Raw genomic sequence first — 20,295 nt, forward strand, 5'->3', positions numbered from 1 at the left:
GTCCCATTGCCACCTGCTTGTCCAAGATCCAGCGGTAGTTTGATTTCATCTGCAGCCACCGCTGTTAAGGAAGAAAGGAGGAGGCGTAAAGTGGGGGAGTGTCTAAACTGCTCGAAAAGGCCATTCTCTTTGGGACCCTTCAGGCAGGCTGCACAAGCGAGCCTCGAGTATAGCTCGGCAAAGCTCCCCAAGTTCATTAAAGTCATTCTCTTTCTGCGTCCCTTTATTCCTCTTCTCCCCCCCCCCCTTTTTTTTTTTTTTTTTAACTCCTTCTCCCCTTGCCCCTCACAGGCTCCCTAAACGCTTTGCATTGTCTCTCCACTACTGCCGGGCCGCTCCTCACGCTGTCACTTGGTGGAATGAAACTATCAGCCCCCCAAAATCCTCCCGCGCCCTGTCGCCGCAGCCCCTACCAAACGCTCCCGGCGCAGGCTGAGGAGGTGTCGGGTTTCCAGCCAGACTGGCCGGGTGCAGGGCGGATTGGCTGCGCTGGCAAGAGGAGCATGCGCTCCAGCGAATCTCAAGTCCAGGATTTCCATCTTTCCCGTCACCTCCCGGGAATCCTGGCAACTGGTTGGCGCTGTTTTTCTTAGTGGGACCAGGCCCGCGGTTGTTATGGAGATGGGACGCTGCAACTTGCTGAGCAACCTACGCCACGAAAAGCTAAGGAAACCGCAGCAAAGCGGCTCCTTGCGTTACCTCCTTCCAAATTCCTAGTCTTCTTCATCCAGAACTTTTTCTCGATTCCTCCCATGGACGACTCGATCTCCCAGAAGCAAGACCAAGAGAACGAAGAAGCGGAGGATGCAGGGCTGCCCCTGGAAGAAATGACAGCCTCTCCTTCCCAACGTCTGGAGCCTGAGTCATTGGAAACCTTGGAGTCAGAGCAGGGGCCGGATGCAGGACCCCAGCCCGGTAGCAGCCCGCCTTGGAGCCCGCAGTCTAGGGCCAGCACGCCTTCGGATGGCCTCCTGGGACCAGGCGCATCGCCCCAGCCGCTCCCGCCTCAGGAGCCCTCCTCCAGCCCACCCTTGGCTCTGGCCAGACAGGACTCTGCTACCCCGTCGCAGTCAGACGACATCACTAGTGTGAAGCCTGAAGCTGGGACATCTCACTCTGCCCATTCGGAACGCACACCTGATAAAGGAGAATCAACTCATGGAACAAGCCAATCTGAGGGAAAAGTCTTCGGACAGTCGCAGCAACCAAATCCTCACCTGTCTGGACCAAGAAATGCCAGCTACAACAACTCTAGACAAAAAGCGCTGAGATTTGACATTTTTCAGGAGGAAGACTCAAATAGTAACTGTACTCTGGACCAGCCTGAGCCTGGGATCTCTGAAGCAGGCCCCAGCATGCTTGAGATTGCCATTCAGAATGCTAAGGCTTACCTACTGAAGACCAGTAGCAAGTCCGGCTTAAATCTGTAAGTCTTGGAGGGGAGTAGAGAAAACAGTTTGGCAAAGCAAAAGTGGGTGGAAGTGTCCCTGTGTGAGGGTGTGCTTCTGTGGGTGAATGGAAATATATTTGGAAAGATTGGATTAGTGAAAAAAACAAAACAAAACTAGTCACTTAATATCTCTTTGCATCACAGGACCTAGGAACACGTCACTGATGGGGATACTTCTAACCTCTTTAAACACCCTAGGCACACAGAAATAAAACCTAGGAATTATGGAATCTCAGGCTTAGAACAATCTATAAAGAAAGTGATGTCTAAGCATCTCTCCAAGGACCTTGAAAAATGAAAATGTCCAACAGTGATAGGGAGCTCATATCTAAGCATTCTAGTCTTTGACTTGGTTTTGAGTTCCCAGACCAGCGCTGAGTACTGGTTTGCCCAGTACTCTCCCATTTTAGCCCTAAAAGTCCTGCAACCCTCGGGCCTGGACAAACAGGGAAACCTGGTCACCCTAAAAGCCACCCAGATCATGATCGATTTTATCCAGATCTCCTGTAGAATTAAATGACCAATGGTCCAGATATAAGCTGGCAATCCCATTATGGCTTTAATTTCAGAAGGCATACCTGAGTATAGATTTTTAGAGATTCTTGCTTCCAGGGTTATTAGTCACAGCATTTAAGAGCTAGAAAGGACCTAAAATAAACATCTAGTACAAGGCATTTGCTTTACAAATGAGGGGACTGAGTCTTAGAGAAATTAATTTGCTGAAAATTACAACTGCTCCCAGCATTCACTGACTCTTATTTCTCCCTCCATCACCATGTTCCTGCTACAGGGCCTCTTTCAGTTCCCACATGGTTCACTCTGCCCAGAACTGTTCACTCTGCCCAGAAGTCTTCTTCCCTAAGTCTTCCTACCTGGCTGCCTCCTCATCCTTCCTAACTAAACGAATATAGAATTATATTATAACATCTTGTTCTTTTCTGCCATAGCACTTAATGCCACTTATAATTATACACACACACACACACACACACACATAGGCTTACTTTTCCCTCACTCTGGGATGGCTCCCTCGTTTGTTTGCTCATTGTTTTTGCTCATTATTTTTTCTTTAGGAGGCACCGGGAACTGAACCTGGGACCTCCCATGTGGGAAGTGGGTATTCAACTGCTTGAGGCACATCCACTCCAATATGCTTACTTTTTTTTAAGATTTATTATTATTTTTTAAAGATTTATTTATTTATTTTTCTCCTCTTCTCCCTCACCCCGTTGTCTGTTCTCTGTGTCTATTTGCTGCATCTTCTTTGTCCACTTCTGTTATTGTCAGCAGCATGGGAATCTGTGTTTCTTTTTGTTGCATCATCTTGTGTGTCATCTCTCCGTGTGTGCGGTGCCATTCTTGGGCAGGCTGCACTTTATTTCCCGCTGGGCGGCTCTCCTTCCGGGGTGCACTCCTTGCGCATGGGGCTCCCCTATGCTGGGGGCCACCCCTGCGTGGCACGGCACTCCTTGCACGCATCAGCACACGCATGGGCCAGCTCCACAAGGGTCAAGGAGGCCCGGGGTTTGAACCACGGACCTCCCATGCGGTAGACGGACGCCCTATCCACTGGGCCAAGTCCGCCACCTAAGATTTATTTTTTATTTATTTCCCCTTTCCCCCCTCACCCTGTTGTCTGCTCTCTGTGTCCATTCACTGTGTGTTCTTCTGTGTCCACTTGGATTCTTGTCAGTGGCACCAGGAATCTGTGTCTCTTTTTGCTGTGCCATCTTGCTGTGTCAGCTCTGTGTGTGTGCAGTGCCACTTTTGGGCAAGCTGTGCTTTTTTCGTGCAGGGCAGCTCTCCTTATGGGGCACACTCCTTGCGTGTGGGGATCCCCTACACCAAGGACACCCTGATGGCACAGCACTCCTTGCGTGCATCAGCACCGTGCATGGGCCAGCTCACCACATGGGTCAGGAGGCCATGGGTTTGAACCCTGGACCTTCCATGTGCAGGCAGACGCTCTATCAGTTGAGCCAAATCCACTTCCCTATGTTTACTTTTTAATGTCTGACTTTCCCACTAAACTGTAAGTCCCCAGAGGGCACGGACCATGTCTGTTTTGTATATCATTATATACTTAGTTCCTAGCACAAAGCTATCAACTATTTATTGGAAGAGAGAAGAAAGGAAGGGAGGGAGGGGAAGGGGGAGGGGGGAGAGAGAGAGAAACAAAAGGTGAAGGAAGCAAGGAATAAAGGAAGGAAGGGAGGGAGGGAAGAGGAGGGAGGGGAGGAGAGAAGGATAGGGACTACATTCCAGATCTTCTGAACCTAATTCTGTTCTCATCATATTCTGCTGGGGTGTCTCCTAATTAATGGATAAACCTTAATTGATTACTGAGTACAAAATCAAATGCTTGCAGCTATTTATAGGAATTTTTAAAGCATGAGATACAATTTTAAGGTCTAAAGAATAAAATACCAGTTAATATTTGATGTGAGCATTCTTTCACCAAACCCAAGATTAAACTGTTTAAAATAGTATTTATAATGGAGTTGGTAGCACAGTGTAGCTGAGTGGCCCTATTCGTTGAAGGGTTGCATTTGCTGGGCAGGCCAGGAAAGCTCAGCTTTGAGAAGCTGTCAGAGAAGCACTTGGAGCTGATCTTTGTCCCCTGAGTACGTCCCTGGCCCTGTCTTGGCTGGAAAGACTGATGTGGGAAAATCCTCTCTGGTGTGCTCTCCATCCCACCACACCCCAAATTTGCCATTCAGGAAAAAGCAATTTGAGACGACAAAAAGAATATAAAAAACTATAGAGGAAGATAGTCTGGTACAAAAGGTCTACTGGCTTCAAATACCCAGAAGAGGAAGACCTGTCTCCTGGGAAACAAAGGGGAAAACCAAACTCCTGTAAACAGGGGAACTCCAAAACAACTGACAAGTTAAAGCCGAGGATAAAGACAGAGGCCCGTAATGACAGGGAAAACCCTGCACACTGCATTCACCTCTGGCTGACCTTCTTGATAGGAGCACTGAAACTGAAGAAAATCTCTGTATTATTACCAGCTACATACAAAATTAAGAAACAGGCATCTCAGGGAGAAAATTCAAGAGCTGAAATTTTTAAATATTACAATGTACATACACTGTGCAACAGAAGAGTACAAGACAAAAAAAGAGAAAGAAATTTAGATGATAGCACATCTAAATGAACAGGAAAAAAATTCAGAAAATACCATCAAAGAAACGAGAATGTGACATACCAAAGTATTTAAAAAATGATTGTTAAAAACACTCGAGATGAAGGTAAAAATAAGGAGAAAGAATTAAAGGATATCAGGGAAACAATGAATGAACAATATGAGAGTCTTAGTAAAGAGAGAGAAATTTTTAAAAGAAAAAGCAAAACAGAACAACTGGAGTTGCAGACCAAAACATTTTAAATGAAAAAGTCCCTGGGAAGCAGATTTGGCTCAACTGATAGAGCGTCCACCTACCACATGAGAGGCTGCAGGTTCAAACCCAGGGCTTCCTGACCCATGTGGTGAGCTGGCCCATGCGCAGTGCTGATGCATGCAAGGAGTGCCGTGCCATGCAGGGGTGTCCCCAGTGTAGGAGAGCCCCACACACAAGGAGTGTGCCCCATAAGGAGAGCCGTCTTGTGCAAAAAAGCACAGTCTGCCCAGGAGTGGCGTCACACACACGGTGACCTGATGCAGCAAGATGATGCAACAAAAAGAGATACAGATTCCTGGTGCCACTGACAAGAATACAAGCAGACACAGAAGAACACACAGCGAATGGACACAGAGGAGACAACTAGGGAAAGGGGGGAAGGAGAGAGAAATAAATAAAAAATAAATCTTAAAAAAAGAAAAAAAAGAAGTCCCAGGAGGGTTTCAGGAATAGATTGGAGTTGGAAGAAGAAAGAATTCATGAACTTGAAGAAAAAGATACTTGAAATGAGTCAGGCTGAGGAGCAGAAAGTAAAATTAACTTTGAAAAGCATCAATAGCCTAACACACCTCTGGAACACCATCAAGCCCACCAATATAAGCAAAATGGGAATCCCAGAGGGAGAGGAAAGAAAGGGACATGTGGCAGTTTGATATTATTTATGAATTCCAACAAGAGATATTGATTTATATTTTTAAACTGGTCTTTTGCTCTGGGTGTGATACCCTTTGATTGTATTAAATTCAGCTGAAATGACTTTGATTAAATTATATTAAATTAGGGCTTTGATTCAACCATGTTATTAGGGCGACTCAGTTTGAGTCCCCACCCCCTTTGTGAGCTATATAAACAGGCAATCAAGGAGACACACAGAAGTAGATATACTGGAGAACACAGAAAAACACATGACGGAAGAGAAAACTTAGTTTTTGATGCTGGAACCTTAGAGAGAGATGCGACATTTGCCTGATAGTTTATAGCTGACCTTGTGAAGAGAACTGAGCAACCGAGGCTGGAAAGAAACAAGGCAAGAAGAGAGACAAGCCCTATGCCAGCCTACAGCTGAGATTGGAAGAAGCTGGAACCATGGAGCCTTAAGAGGGAAGAGGAAGACTGAATCCTTACAGATATTGCCTGCCATCTTGCTTCAACACATGTCAACAGAGTTTGGTAAGGAAGTAACCTTGAGTTGGACTCTTTAGGGCCTTATACCTGTAATATTTTACCCCAAATAAATACCCTTTATAAAAGCCAACAGATTTCTGGTGCTTTGCATCAGCACTCCTTTGGCTGACTAATACAGGGCAGAAGGAATATTTAAAGAAATAATGACAGAACTTCTCAAACTTAGCGAAAGACATGGAAATTCTCATCCAAGAAACCCAGAGAACACCAGGCAAGATAAAATATACCCATCATATACTGATCACACTATTAAATGCAAAGGACAAGGAGGGTGTTCTGAAAGCTGCAAGAGAAAAGCAAGGTGTTATGTACAAGAGAGTTCCAATTATTCATCAGAAACCATGGCAGCAAAAAGGCAGTGGATTGAAATAAAAATATTCTTCTTAAAAAAGCAGTGGTTGAAATAGTTAATCTGCAGGAAGAAAAGAACTGCCAGCTAAGAATTTCATATCTGGAAAGACTTTTTTTCAAAAAAGAGAGATTACTTAAGACATTCCCAGATAAACAAAAGCTGAGGGAGTTCATCACCATTAGACCTGCCCTAAAGCAATGCTAAAGGGAGTTCATCAGACTGAAAGGAAAGGACATTAAGTAGGGGTTCAAAGCAGCATAAAGAAATAAAAACTTGTGGTAAAGATAACCATTTGGGTTGTTATAAATGCCAGTATTATTGTAGTGTACTGTTTGCTATGTAACTCCACTTCTTACTTCCTAGAGGTGCTAAAATGCAAATGCATAAAAAGTGAAGTAGAATCTATATTTTTGGACATACAATATGGAAAGACATAAGTGGTAAAACAAAAAACAAAAAAATGTGGGGGGGTGGAGATAGGGGTAATTGAAAGGTATATGTGCATGCTATTGAAGTTAAGCTGGTATCAAATCAAATATCATCATTATACTTGGGATTTTAAATTTTATCTCCATGAAAAACACAAGGAAAATAGATGAAAAATATATCCAGATAAAAATGAGAAGGCACTTAATATGCTACAACACAAAAAATATCAAATAAATATAAAAGTAGGGAAGTGGACTTGGCTCAATGGATAGAGCATCCGCCTACCACATGGGAGGTCTGCGGTTCAAACCCAGGACCTCCTTGACCCATGTGGAGCTGGCCCACTAGCAGTGCTGATGTGCACAAGGAGTGCTGTGCCACGCAGGGGTGTCCGCCGTGTAGGGGAGCCCCACATGCAAGGAGTGTGCTCTGTAAGGAGAACTGCCCAGTGAGAAAAAAGTGCAGCCAGCCCAGGCGTGGTACCGCACACATGGAGAGCTGATGCAGCAACAAAAAAAAGACAGATTCCCAGGCCACTGACAAGAATAGAAGCAGACATAGAAGAACACACAGCGAATGGACACAGAAAGCAGACAACTGGGGGGGGGGGGGGGGAGGAAGGGAGAGAAATAAATTAAAAATAAATCTTAAAAAAAAAAAAAAAATATATATATATATATATGAAGGCATTAAAGGAATTGAGGACAAAAAAAAAAAGATATATGACTTACAAAGGTTGGATAGCAAAGTGGCATAAAAAAGTCCTGTATTATCAGTAGTGACTAAATGTAAATGGATAAAACTCTCATCAAAAGGCAGAGATTGGCAGAATGGACAAGAAAGCATGACCCAACTAAATGCTGTCTGAAAGAGACTCACCTTAAATTCAAAGATGTAAGTAGATTGAGAGTGAATGGATGGTAAATGTATATGTACCATATAAGTAGTAACAAAAAGAGAGCTGGGGCACCTATACTAATATCAGATAACAGAGACTTGAAGTAAAAAATCAGTTGAAAGGGCAAAGATGGTCATTAAAAATTCATGAGGGGACAATTCAACAGGAAGATGTAACAATTATAAATATATATTCACATAAAATTAGAGCCCCAAAATATATGAAGTAAATACTAACAGATTTGAAGGGAGAAACTGACAGTTCTACATTAATAGTAGGAGACTTTAATATATCACTCTCAGTAATGAATATACCAACTAGTCACAAGATCAATGGAAGTACAAGACTTGAATGATAGTCTAAACCAACTAGATTTAACAGACAAATATAGAACATTTCACTCTCAAAAAAACCAGAATACACATTCTTCTCAAGTGTACATATACTATTCTCCAGGATAGACCATATGTTATATCACATAATAAATCTCAATAAATTAAAAAATATTGAAATAATACAATGCATATTCTTCAACCACAACAGAATGAGCTAGGAGAGGTAGAAAATTCACAAATATGTGGAAATTAAACAACATACTCTCAAACAACCAACGGGTTAAAGAGAAAATCAGAAATGAAATTAAGAAATATCTTGAGGAAAGTAAAAATGAAAATACAACATACCAAAACTTATGGGATGCAACAAAGACAGTAGTCAGAAGGAAATTTATAGCTCTAAATGCTCATTTAAAAAGAAGGGGTGGGGGGAAAGAAGAAGAAGGACTTCAAATCAGAGACCTATCTCAAAACTGGAAGAACTAGAAAAAGAAGAGCATACCTAATTCAAAGAGAGCAGAAGGCAAGAAATAACAAAGATTAGAACAGAGATAAATGAAATAGATAACAAAAAAAAAAATCCACAATAGAATTAAAAAAAAAAAAGTTGGTTGTTTGAAAAATCAATCAACAAAATTGACAAACCATTAGCTAGACTGACAAAGAAAAAAAGAAAGAGGATACAAATACCTAAAATCAGAAAAGAAAAGGGAAATATTACTACTGACCCAGCTGGAATAAAAAGGGCTAGAAGAGGATCCTATGAACAAATGCATCAATAAATTAGATAACCTAAATGAAATGGACAAATTCTTAGAAACACACAAATTACCAACACAGACTCAAGAAGAAATAGAAGATCTCAACAAACCATTACCAGTTGTAGTGATCTGATATTATTGATGAATTCCAGAAAGAAATATTGGCTTATGTTTATAAACTGATCTTTTCCTCTGGGCATATTAGATTATATTGGATTCATGGGTTTACTTGATTAAGTAATTACATAAATCTCTTGTGCCAGTAGGGGGTTGAGTCCCTGCCTTTGGTGGGTGGGGGGCAGGACTCACAGATAAAAGGCATGGCAAAGGACAGAATTGAGGGCTTTTAATGTTGGAGTTTTGATGGAATTTGATGCTGAAGTTGGAGCCTCAGGGAGAGACAGAGCTGATCACCTAATAGTCTATAGCTGACCTTGTGGAGAAAACAGAGGACCTGAACCCAGAGGAAATCAGGAAATCTGAACCCTCGCAGACATTGGCAGCTATCTTGCTCCAACACATGAAAATAGACTTTGGTGAGGGAAGTAACTTATGCTTTATGGCCTGGTATCTGTAAGCTCCTACACCAAATAAATACCCTTTATAAAAACCAACCAATTTCTGGTATTTTGCATCAGTACTCCTTTGGCTGACTAACACACCAGTAAAGAGATTGAATCAGTAATCAAAATTCTCACAAGAAAAGCCCAGGACCAGAAGGCTTCACAGGGGAATTTTATCAAACATTCCAAGGAGAATCAATTCCAGTTATGCTAAATGTTTGCAAAAAATCAAAGAGAAAGGAACACCCCCTAATTCATTCTACAAGGTCCTCTGATTTAGTTTGACAAAGGGCTGCTGATGCAAAGAACCAGAAATCTGTTGGCTTTTTTTTTCTTTAGGTGCTGGGGCCAGAGATTGAACCCAGGACCTTGTATGTAGGAAGCCAGCCCTCAACCACTGAACCACATCAGCTCCCATGACAAGAATAGTTTTGTCATTTGTTTACTTGTTGTTTGTTTGTTTTTAGAAGGCACTGGGAATGGAACCTGTGACCTACCATGTGAGAAGTAGGTGCTCAACTGCTTGAGTCATATCTGCTCCCTGGCCAATTCATTTTTTACAAGACTGTGAAGTCCACTCAATTGGGAAAGAATTGTCTTTTGAATAAATGGTGCTAGGAGAAAAAAAAAAAAAAAAGGAAAAAAAGAAAGGAAGGACCCCTACCTCACACTATATACAAAAATCAACTCAAAATGGATCAATGACCTAAATAAAAGAGCTACAATTATCAAAGTGCTCAAAGAAAATGTAGGGAAGTATCTGTGTTATAAAATAGTTTCTTAGACTTTACACTGAAAACACAAGCAACAAAAGAAAAAATAGATAAATGGGACCTCATCAAAATGAAAAACTTTTGTACCTCAAAGGACTTTATCATGAAAATAAAATGACAGCCTACACAATGGGAGAAACTATTTGGAAACCACATATCCGTTAAGTGTGTAATATCCAGAATACATGAAGAAATTCTTCAACTTAGCAATGAAAAAACAAAGAATTTAAATTTAAAAAAAAATTTTTTTAAATGGGGAAATGACTGGAATAGATACCCTTCCAAAGAAGATATACAAATGGCCAGAAGGTATATGAAAAGATGCTCAAAATCATTAGCCATCAGGGAAACGGAGTGTAAACTACAATGTAAACTACAATCTATGCTGTATAGCAGTGCTCCAAAATGTATTCATCAAATGCAATGAATGTGCCACACTGATGAAAGAAGTTTGTTGATGTGGGAGGACTGGGGATGTGGGGAGTGGGGTACATGGGAACCTCCTATATTTTTTAATGCAACATTTTGTGTGATCCATGTATCTTTTAAAATAAACAACCACAATGAGATACCATTTCACACCCATTAGAATGACTATTGAAAAATAGGAAAATAACAAGTACTGGAGAGGGTGCAGAGGAATAAGAACAGTCTTTCAGTGCTGGAGGCAAAGTAAAATGGTACAGCTGCTGAGGAAGGCAATTTGGTAGTTCCTCAGAAAGCTAAATATAGAATTACATATGACCTGGCAATCCCACTACTAGGAATATACTCGAAAGAATTGAAAGGAGGGATTTCAACTGCACCATGATATTCATAGCAGCATTATTCAATTGCCAGAAGATGGAAGCAACCCAAGTGTCCATCAACCAAATAAAATGTGGTATATACGTACAATGGAATATTATTCAGTCATAAAAAGGGATGAAGTCCTGATACATGCAACAACATGGATGAGGCCTTGAAAACTTCATGTTGAGTGAAACAAGTCAAACACAAAAGGACAAATACTGTATGTTCTCAGTGATTTGAATAAATTAGTATAAGCAAACTCATTGAGTCAGGAGCTAGAATATATGTTACCAGGAGATGGGGTGGGGATAGAGAATAGGAAATTAAGGCTTAAAATATACAAGGTTCCTTTATGGAATGATGGAAATATTTTGGTCATGGATGTGGTAATGGTGGCATAGCATTGGGAACACAATAACATTGAAATATATATGAATATGATTAAAAGGGGAATGTTAGATTGTACGTATGGTAACAGACTAAAAATTTTGTGGAAGGTCCATGTGAATTCCACAGTGAATTCTAAATTAAACCATGGACTTTAGTAACAGTACAGTGATTAAAAATGTGCATTCATCAATTGTAGCAAATGTTTCACAAAAAATGTAAGATGGTGGTGGTGGGTGATGGATGGGAATCCTAAATTTTATGAATGATGGTTCTGAAAATACACAACTTCTCTAACAAAGGGGAAAATATGCTTAAAAAAACCCTCTGAGAACCCAATACAAAAGAAAAGAAAGAAGTTAAGGTAAAAGAGTGAAAAATAACATTAATCACTTTCAAAAGTATATATCAAAGAGATTTTAAGTTCTGAGATAAATTGTGAAAATGCACCTGATGTAGATATGTATCTTGTTGTAATATGTTTTTTCTCCAGTAAGTTAAAATACTCATATATTGGGGGTCTTTCCTAACGAAAATTCTAGAGGTTATTTCTGGCAGTGGTAGAAGTTACTTTAAGAATTTATCCATTTAATATCTCTGAAGGCTACAAATAGTTGTGATTCCCTAAGAATCAATTAATTAAGTCTATACAAAATGCTTCTTCAAATAGTATTGACATGGATATTCTCTGGACGTTTCTCATTTGGGTAGATATGATCATCTTTCTGGCATGCTGACCAAGATTTTAGATGAGCGCCCTGAAGACGCTGTTGACATCATTGAAAATATTAGTCGAGATGTGAAAATGACACATTTTAATAAAAAATTAGATACACTCCAAAATGAGAATGAGATGCTTCCAATATATGAAATAGCAGAGAAGCAAAAGGCTCTTTTTCTCCAGGGAAGTTTGGAAGGAACTGACCAAGAACTGGAAGATGAAATTGTAAGTAACTACTGTAAATTTGAATAGTTAAATTTTAGGGTTTTATTTGGGATAAGGTGTGGCTTTAAATTCATATCAACTGTCTTTTAAAGTTTCCTAAATAGCATTTGTGCTTTATTTTTTTCTTAAGTCTCTTCAAGCCTTCTCCAATCAACTGTATTTCATACCACTCATTTCTTCGTTAGGGGTTTCTTATTTTTTCACATTATGTTTTAGTATTTCATAGGCCTTAGCTATTTGTTTAAAACATAACGTTTTATGTTTCCTTGATATCAGACAAAACGTTTTCTTCTATTTGTATGTTTATATTTTAAATAGGGTATGGGGTTAGAACACAAATAAGCAGTTTTGATCTTAGGACCTGAGCCCCTTTTTATCTTCCACTATACCAGAAATCCTGGGCTTCGTTTCCAGAATTCATTTATTCATTTACCCATTCATTTGCAAACATCTGTGACTACTTACTGCATACCATGTGCTGAGATACACACATTAAAAAGACTTCTGGCTTTAAGTTGTTCACAATGTGGTGATGGGGGCAATAAAATAATTATAAAATCATTTGATCAGTGCAAAAAATAGAGATAGTTTCATGTAGAAAATTTTTTTTGTTTTTTAGAGAATATATATATGGTACCCTATTTACTTTTTTCTAAATTAATGAGTGTAGATAGGATATACTATCTACAAATCTTATTTCAGGCTAGTAAAGGGACTACTTATATATTTTTTATATAAAAGATGTTGAATGGTTATTATTAATATTCTTTCTGCCTAAGATATAAACATAAAACAAGGTAACTATTATAATACATTAATGAGTATAAAACACATGGCAGAAGCTTCATTCACAAGGGATATGAGAGAAATTGAAATACAGGTATTATCAGAAGGGGAGTGTGATCTAAATTTTGAAAGAACTTTTGAAAAGTGGTGGAGAGAGAAATAGAGTTAATATCAAGATATATAAAAAAGGGAAGCAAGTAATTCTGTAATGGATATAATTTTAACTACAACATTTATATTTCCAGGCAGAAAACTCTCTTCCAAATGTGATGGAATCAGCCTTCTATTTTGAACAAGCTGGAGTTGGCCTGAGCACAGATGAGACTTACCGCATATTTCTTGCCCTCAAACAGCTTACTGACACCCATCCAATCCACAGATGTCGTTTCTGGGGCAAGATCTTGGGTCTGGAGATGAATTACATTGTAGCTGAAGTGGAATTTCGTGATGGGGAGGATGAAGAGGAGGTAGAAGAGGAGGATGTGGCTGAAGAGAGAGACAATGGAGAAAGTGAAGCTGATGAAGATGAGGAAGATGAAATACCAAAATCCTTTTACAAGGCTCCACAGGCTATACCAAAAGAAGAAAGTAGAACAGGTGCCAACAAATATGTCTATTTTGTTTGTAATGAACCAGGAAGACCATGGGTGAAGTTACCATTAGTGACACCTGCACATATTGTTATTGCAAGAAAAATCAAGAAATTTTTCACTGGACGATTGGATGCCCCCATCATAAGTTACCCGCCTTTCCCAGGAAATGAGAGCAATTACTTACGAGCACAAATAGCCAGAATTTCAGCAGGAACCCACGTCAGCCCTCTTGGTTTCTATCAGCTTGTTGAAGAGGAAGGAGAGGAGGAGGAGGAGGCAGGAGGACGAGATAGCTTTGAGGAAAATCCTGATTTTGAAGGTATCCAAGTGATTGACTTGGTGGAATCCCTATCCAATTGGGTTCATCATGTACAACACATTCTTCCCCAGGTAGAGGCTTTCCAATTCCCAATCTGTCGGTCAATCAGCAAATATTTATTAAATTATCTCTAAAAATAGACTTCTAAATCTTGTGACATTTATTTCCAGGGTCGCTGCAATTGGTTTAACCCCATTCAAAAAAGTGAGGAAGAAGAAGAGGAAGAAGATGAAGAAAAAGAAGAAGAAAAAGGAGAAGAACCTGACTACATAGAACAGGAAGTGGGGCCCCCTCTTTTGACTCCAATCTCTGAAGATACAGGTAATTTTATGTAACTATAATCACACAGACATAAACTATATATTATACCATGTATATTATAAGGTAAATATAATGGAGTTAGAAACCTCTGAAAATTGAGAGGAGTTAAGCTTCTGACCGGTTTCCCTTTCATGAGTTCCAGGATGGTGGGGAGTAAAGAATGTAGATGGCTATAGAGACTCTCCAACACAAGATGCAGGAGGGAGGCAAGAGGAAAACATAGGTTGGCTAAAGCTCTTACTGGTAATGCTGACAGTCATCTCGTGTATCATTCTTTTGCATTCTGCAGTCCTAAAACACAGCATAATTATAGTAATATATCATGAGGTACTATTATAACTGTCAATAGTTTACATTAGGCTTCACTTTTTGCGTGGATGGTCCTATATTTTGTTCTTTTTTTTAGGAATTTTTATTCTAGTAACACATATACAACTTAAAACTTCCCCTTTAAGTCACACCCAAATATAATAATTCAGTGCTGTTAATTACATTCACAATATTGTGTTACCATCACCACTATACTATTCAGTTTTTGAAGTATTTGTGCTTGTAACCATTGCTCTTTCAAAATAATAATTTGACCTATTTGGTCATCACATATTACTTCTCTATATCATAGGCCTCCTTTCCCTTAATAAAGTTTCTTGTCTCTGTTGCGCAAATGGTAATATATGTATGTGTATTAGTCAGCCAAAGGGGTGCTGATGCAAAATACCAGAAATTTGTTGGCTTTTATAAAGGGTATTTATTTGGGGTAGGAGCTTACAGATACCAGGACATAAAGCATAAGTTACTTCCTTCACCAAAGTCTATTTTCATGTGTTGGAGCAAGATGGCTGCCGATGACTGCAAGTGTTCAGTCTTCTTGGGTTCCTCCCGTCCAGGGCTTTACTTCTCTCTTTTCTCCACAAGGTCAGCTGTAAACTACGAGCCTCTCTAGACTTTGCCTCTCCCCACAAGTTCAGCTGTAGACTATCAGGTGAATGGCTCTCTCTCTCTCCCTGGGGTTTCTGCAGTGTCTAAGGAGCCATCTCTAGTCCTCTGTGTTCTTCTCCTGGCTCATGTCCTCTCTCCCTGGGGCTGGCTTCTATTTCTTCTGTGAGCTTACTTCCTAGGCCTCCAGCTTAAGACTTCAGCATCAGTCTGCAACATCAAAAACCTCTCAACTCTGTCCTTTGTCATGCCTTTTATCTGTGCGTCCCCACCCACTAAGTGGTGGGGACTCAATGCCCTAATGATGTGGTCTAATCAAATGCCCTAATCATAACTCAATCATGCCCATGTACAGATCAGATTACAAACATAATCCAATATCTGTTTTTGGAATTCATAACCATATCATATTGCTACAGTATGTATATGCATATTTCATTGTTTCAGAATGTTCATACTCTTCTGATTTTATTAAGCTGCTACTGTTTTAACTTTTCTATGTCAAGTGGGGGTGTTTTGTTTTTAAGATTTATGAAATTAATTTTTTTTTTTAAAGATTTATTTATTTATTTAATTTCCCCCCCTCCCCTGGTTGTCTGTTCTTGGTGTCTATTTGCTGCGTCTTGTTTCTTTGTCCGCTTCTGTTGTCGTCAGCGGCACGGGAAGTGTGGGCGGCGCCATTCCTGGGCAGGCTGCTCTTTCTTTTCACGCTAGGCGGCTTTCCTCACAGGCGCACTCCTTGCGCGTGGGGCTCCCCCACGCGGGGGACACCCTTGCGTGGCACGGCACTCCTTGCGTGCATCAGCACTGCGCATGAGCCAGCTCCACACGGGTCAAGGAGGCCCGGGGTTTGAACCGCGGACCTCCCATATGGTAGACGGACGCCCTAACCACTGGGCCAAAGTCCGTTTCCCTATGAAATTAATTTTGTGACACAGTAGATCCTTGTCTATTTAGTATTTAAACTTTTTAAATTTCTCCTTGGTTTACAGAAATTCAGAATACACCCCCTTGGACAACACGGCTATCCTCAAATCTCATTCCTCAATATGCTATTGCAGTACTTCGATCTAACCTTTGGCCTGGAGCATATACCTTTTCCAATGGCAAGTAAGTATTTGGCCATTTATGAAGTTATTACTGTTGACTATTTAAGCTCTAGAAATTACAATTTATCACTGAAATGTTAAACTACCATCCTTTCTTTTCAACAAATCAATTTTATTGATATATATTAATAAAGCATAAATCCATCCAAAGTGTACAATTAATGGTATTCAGTATAATGACATGTTGTGTATTCATCACTTCAATTATTTTAAAACATTTTCATTATTCCAATAAAAAACAAACAAAAAACCTCATCATCTCTCAATCTGTGATTCCCCTGCCATTCACAGCTGCTATTCTTTCTGTCTAGTTATTTGTATTTATATTTTCTAAAGTTTTATATATGCAATATCATCCATATTCGTACTTTACATGAGGTTTTACAATCCCATACAGTCCCATGTTGCATTTTTTACTTTTTCTTCTAGTAATATGCATGACCGTAGACATACCCTTTCAACCACTTTCATACCCATATAATAGTTCTGCTAGTTACAAACACTATGATGTGCTTTCCCCATTTCTATTCATTTTCAAAGATTTACAATCAACCTTTTTACCAATTCTGCACAGATTAGCCCTCAGCTTTCATCCTTTTAAATCCTGTTTGATGTCAGGTGTATGGCATAAGATGTATAAAAGTATTATAGTTTATTTGTATGTGAATTTTTGAATTGGCTTATTCATTCACTTCAGTGAATGTTTTCTGGAACCTTGAGAAAAAGAACAACCAGTTCTTGCTGGTTGTTTAAAGCTTCTGTGTGGTCACAGCCCTGAAGCTTCTTACTCTGCCATCTTGATTGGGGTAAGCTCCAGTTAGTAAATTTTTAATCTTTTTAACTCCTTTTAACTTTTTTTTTTCTTGAGATACCAGGGCCAAGTATTGAACCCAGGTACCTTGTAAGTAGGAAGCCGGTGCTCAACCACTGTGCTACATTGGCTCCCCTGAATTGTTTTTGTGGTTTTTTTTTTTTTCATTTGTTTGCTTGTCATTTTCTGTTTTTGTTTGTAGGAGGTACTGGGAACCAAACCCTGGACTTCCCATGTGGGAAGCAGGTGCTTAACCGCTCAACCAAATTCAGTCCCCCTTTAAAGTCTTAAGCAGTCTTTTTTGTTTCCCCTAAAATTATGTAAATGATTAAGGGCCTTTTACTTGTTGGCTAAGTACATTTTGACAGTCTAACCCCACGGTTTTCATAAACAACTTCAGCAAGTTTGAATCAAAATAAATCCCGGTGGTAAAAGAATTATTGAGGGTTATTTCACCTCTAATATTTAAAATGGATTTTTTTAAAAAAAGAATGGGACTATGACAAACTCCTATACTCTATCATTATAGAAGAGTCCATTTTTATCAGAAAACTTTTTTTTTTAATTTATAGAAAGTTTGAAAATTTCTACATAGGATGGGGTCATAAGTACAGTCCAGACAACTATACACCACCAGCTCCACCACCAGTTTATCAAGAGTACCCCAGTGGACCAGAAATTGCAGAAATGGATGACCCCAGTGTGGAAGAGGAGCAGGCTTTCAGGGCTGCACAAGAAGCTGTACTTGCAGCTGACCGAAAGGAAGAAACTGAGGAAGATGAAGATGAGGATGATGATGACTAACTAGAATAAAGTTAAATATTTCTTATGTGAGAACTGATTATATATGTATGACTGATCAGAAATGTGACTAGCACCTGTTCAAATTTGAAATTTCTTATATGGTACTAAAATACATGCTTATAGACAGATGCTCAATGGATTTCCCAGAGGCTAAATGATGTGATTACATCATTTTATTGATGGCAAAAGCAATATATGCTTGCATATTCTTGTGTTTAAAAAAGTGTCTCAGATTTAATTTCTAATTTAGTAATATCAAAAGATTTAACCCTCAAAAACTCCTTGGGAAACTCAGTATTTTTTTAATGTCAAGGACTACTGAGAACAGAAATTTTGATAACCACTGAACTAGAGCATGTATTCTTAACAAGCCTGTGATATTGTGAGCAAATTTTGTGCATATTCATTCTTTTCCCACTGGAGTGAGGGTTCATAGTTCCATCACTTGCTTACAGAATCAAACTTTTAAATCTTTTACTTGTTACTTCTCAAAGAACTTTCTCACTCTGACTCTTCCTTCATCCTATAGAAACTGGTTTAAAGTGACTGGGAAAGTGATTGTATAGAGGTGGTTAGCTGGGATAGAGACCCAGACATTCTCTACCACTGCTTATCTAAAACTAGTAATTTTTTTCATTCCCTCAAAAAGTATTTTTAAGCCTGTAGATGCAAGGCATGCTGAGGCTACCACTAAAAACAAGACATTCCCCCTGGAATCAAAGAGCTTATATTCAGACTGAACACAAAAAGGTATATAGAATATTAGAATAGACCACGATTAGCAAGTAACAATTTATAAGTTAACATAAAATGGTTTCTCAAACTTCAGAAGGACTAATTTTTAAAAAATCCAACTCATTACAGACCATTTCTTTTATAAATTAAAATAATATAGCAGCAATTCTCAATTACTATACTTACCACAGACTGGCAAACAGTTCACAGATCATTGATATATACTTTGAGTAACACTGCTTTTAAGCACTTAGCCGGTGTACTAAGAAATGCTTCAAGAAGCACTTCTAAGAGCAAATAGGTAGAATATTATGTGGAAGACTGTTCCAGGCAATACCAGCTGCATTTTGGCTCACTGGATAAAAAGAGTGGAATTTTTAAAGGAGTGGTTGAGACTGGGGAGGTTAGCAAGGGTCAGATTATGTAGGACATTAGGATTACTGTAACCATGTGCAATGAAGAGGATTAAACTATAAAGTCACACCACATCTGAACTTTAGAATGTTTTGGCTTCAGTCTGGAGGACTGATTAACAGGTCAGTACTTGATGCAGGGAGACCAGGTAGGAGGTAACATTATGTAAGTAAGAGATAATGGTGGCAAGAAATAGGATAGCTGCTTGAGGATTTACAGCAGAAAATTGGTTACCAGTCTGAAGCACAGAATATTAAGGATGGTTTCCAGAATTTCCAATTGGGCAGTATGACTTCATTTGTGGAGTACAACTTTGTTTTTGTTGGAGTACCTAAAATTTATAAAACTTCATACAAGTTGGTTAATTCTTGCTAATTTTTTCATGGTGTAGTAGACACTTGTTGCTTAATATCCATTTCTTCATCTATCCTGATTTGCTTTTGAGAAACTGCCTGTGTCCCAGGAGATACTGTCTCATGCCAATCAGATATGCCTTCTCTGGAATCTGAATTTTCCTTGACTCCAACAAGATCATTCCTGCTATGAATGAGACCATATTCTTGCCTCCAGAGCTCCTTTGGTTCCATCAGGGTCTCTATTTACCCATGTATTTGGTGAGCTTCTAATAACCTTCCAATGAATTCCCTTCTGCTTAAGTTAGCCAGAATAAGATTCTTGCTTGCAACCAAAGAATTCTAATTAACATATATGGAATATCCAAATGAATCTGAAAGTTTCATTCCTGTAGGACACTTTAAACACCAAACTCTAAATCATAGTTGTATAGGTAGTGTGATATCTAACAAAAACAAATCTTTTTTGGAGCTATGCCTGTAAATATTAAGGTTATTTCTAATCTGTGAGAAGGGAATTTCATTATGTATGTTCTGTAACAGAAAGCAGAATAGTATAATGGTAGAAAGCAAGAGCTTGGAAGTGAGACAGTCTGGCTTCTCAGACTCTGGATCAAAATCATTTTCTAACTATTTCCTTGGGCAAATTACTAATCTCAGAGATTCAGCTTCCTCACAGAGATAATAATAGTACTTGTCTCAAGGGTGATTTTGAAGATTAAACTAATACATGTAAAATAGAAAAGGGTACCTAACACATGCAAGGACTCAAATATCACTTATGGCTATACATTTTAAAACCATTTCTGAAAAATGAGTAAGAAAAGAAAAAGAAAAAT

General features: G+C 39.2%; 1 protein-coding gene across 1 annotated transcript; it reads left to right on the forward strand.

Annotated features, from left to right (window-relative positions):
- Nucleotides 1-572: 572 nt before the first annotated feature.
- On the forward strand, nucleotides 573-20,294 carry RSPH4A (radial spoke head component 4A). Its single transcript, XM_004471222.4, has 6 exons — nucleotides 573-1,426; nucleotides 12,041-12,275; nucleotides 13,307-14,044; nucleotides 14,144-14,294; nucleotides 16,223-16,340; nucleotides 17,723-20,294. The coding sequence occupies exons 1-6, from the start codon at nucleotides 753-755 to the stop codon at nucleotides 17,952-17,954; spliced, it is 2,148 nt and encodes a 715-aa protein (XP_004471279.2). The 5' UTR covers nucleotides 573-752; the 3' UTR covers nucleotides 17,955-20,294.
- The last annotated feature ends 1 nt before the right edge of the window (nucleotide 20,295 follows it).

Source organism: Dasypus novemcinctus, chromosome 11 (assembly GCF_030445035.2).
Source record: "Dasypus novemcinctus isolate mDasNov1 chromosome 11, mDasNov1.1.hap2, whole genome shotgun sequence".
Lineage (NCBI taxonomy): Eukaryota > Metazoa > Chordata > Mammalia > Cingulata > Dasypodidae > Dasypus > Dasypus novemcinctus.

What these genes read in the sequence shown, in the direction of transcription:
- RSPH4A (XM_004471222.4), top strand. Translation starts at nt 753, where the DNA reads ATGGACGACTCGATCTCCCAGAAGCAAGACCAAGAGAACGAAGAAGCG. An exon ending in AGCAAGTCCGGCTTAAATCT is followed by an intron (nt 1,427 to 12,040) that starts GTAAGTCTTGGA and finishes TCATTTGGGTAG; the next exon opens with ATATGATCATCTTTCTGGCA. An exon ending in AAGAACTGGAAGATGAAATT is followed by an intron (nt 12,276 to 13,306) that starts GTAAGTAACTAC and finishes TTATATTTCCAG; the next exon opens with GCAGAAAACTCTCTTCCAAA.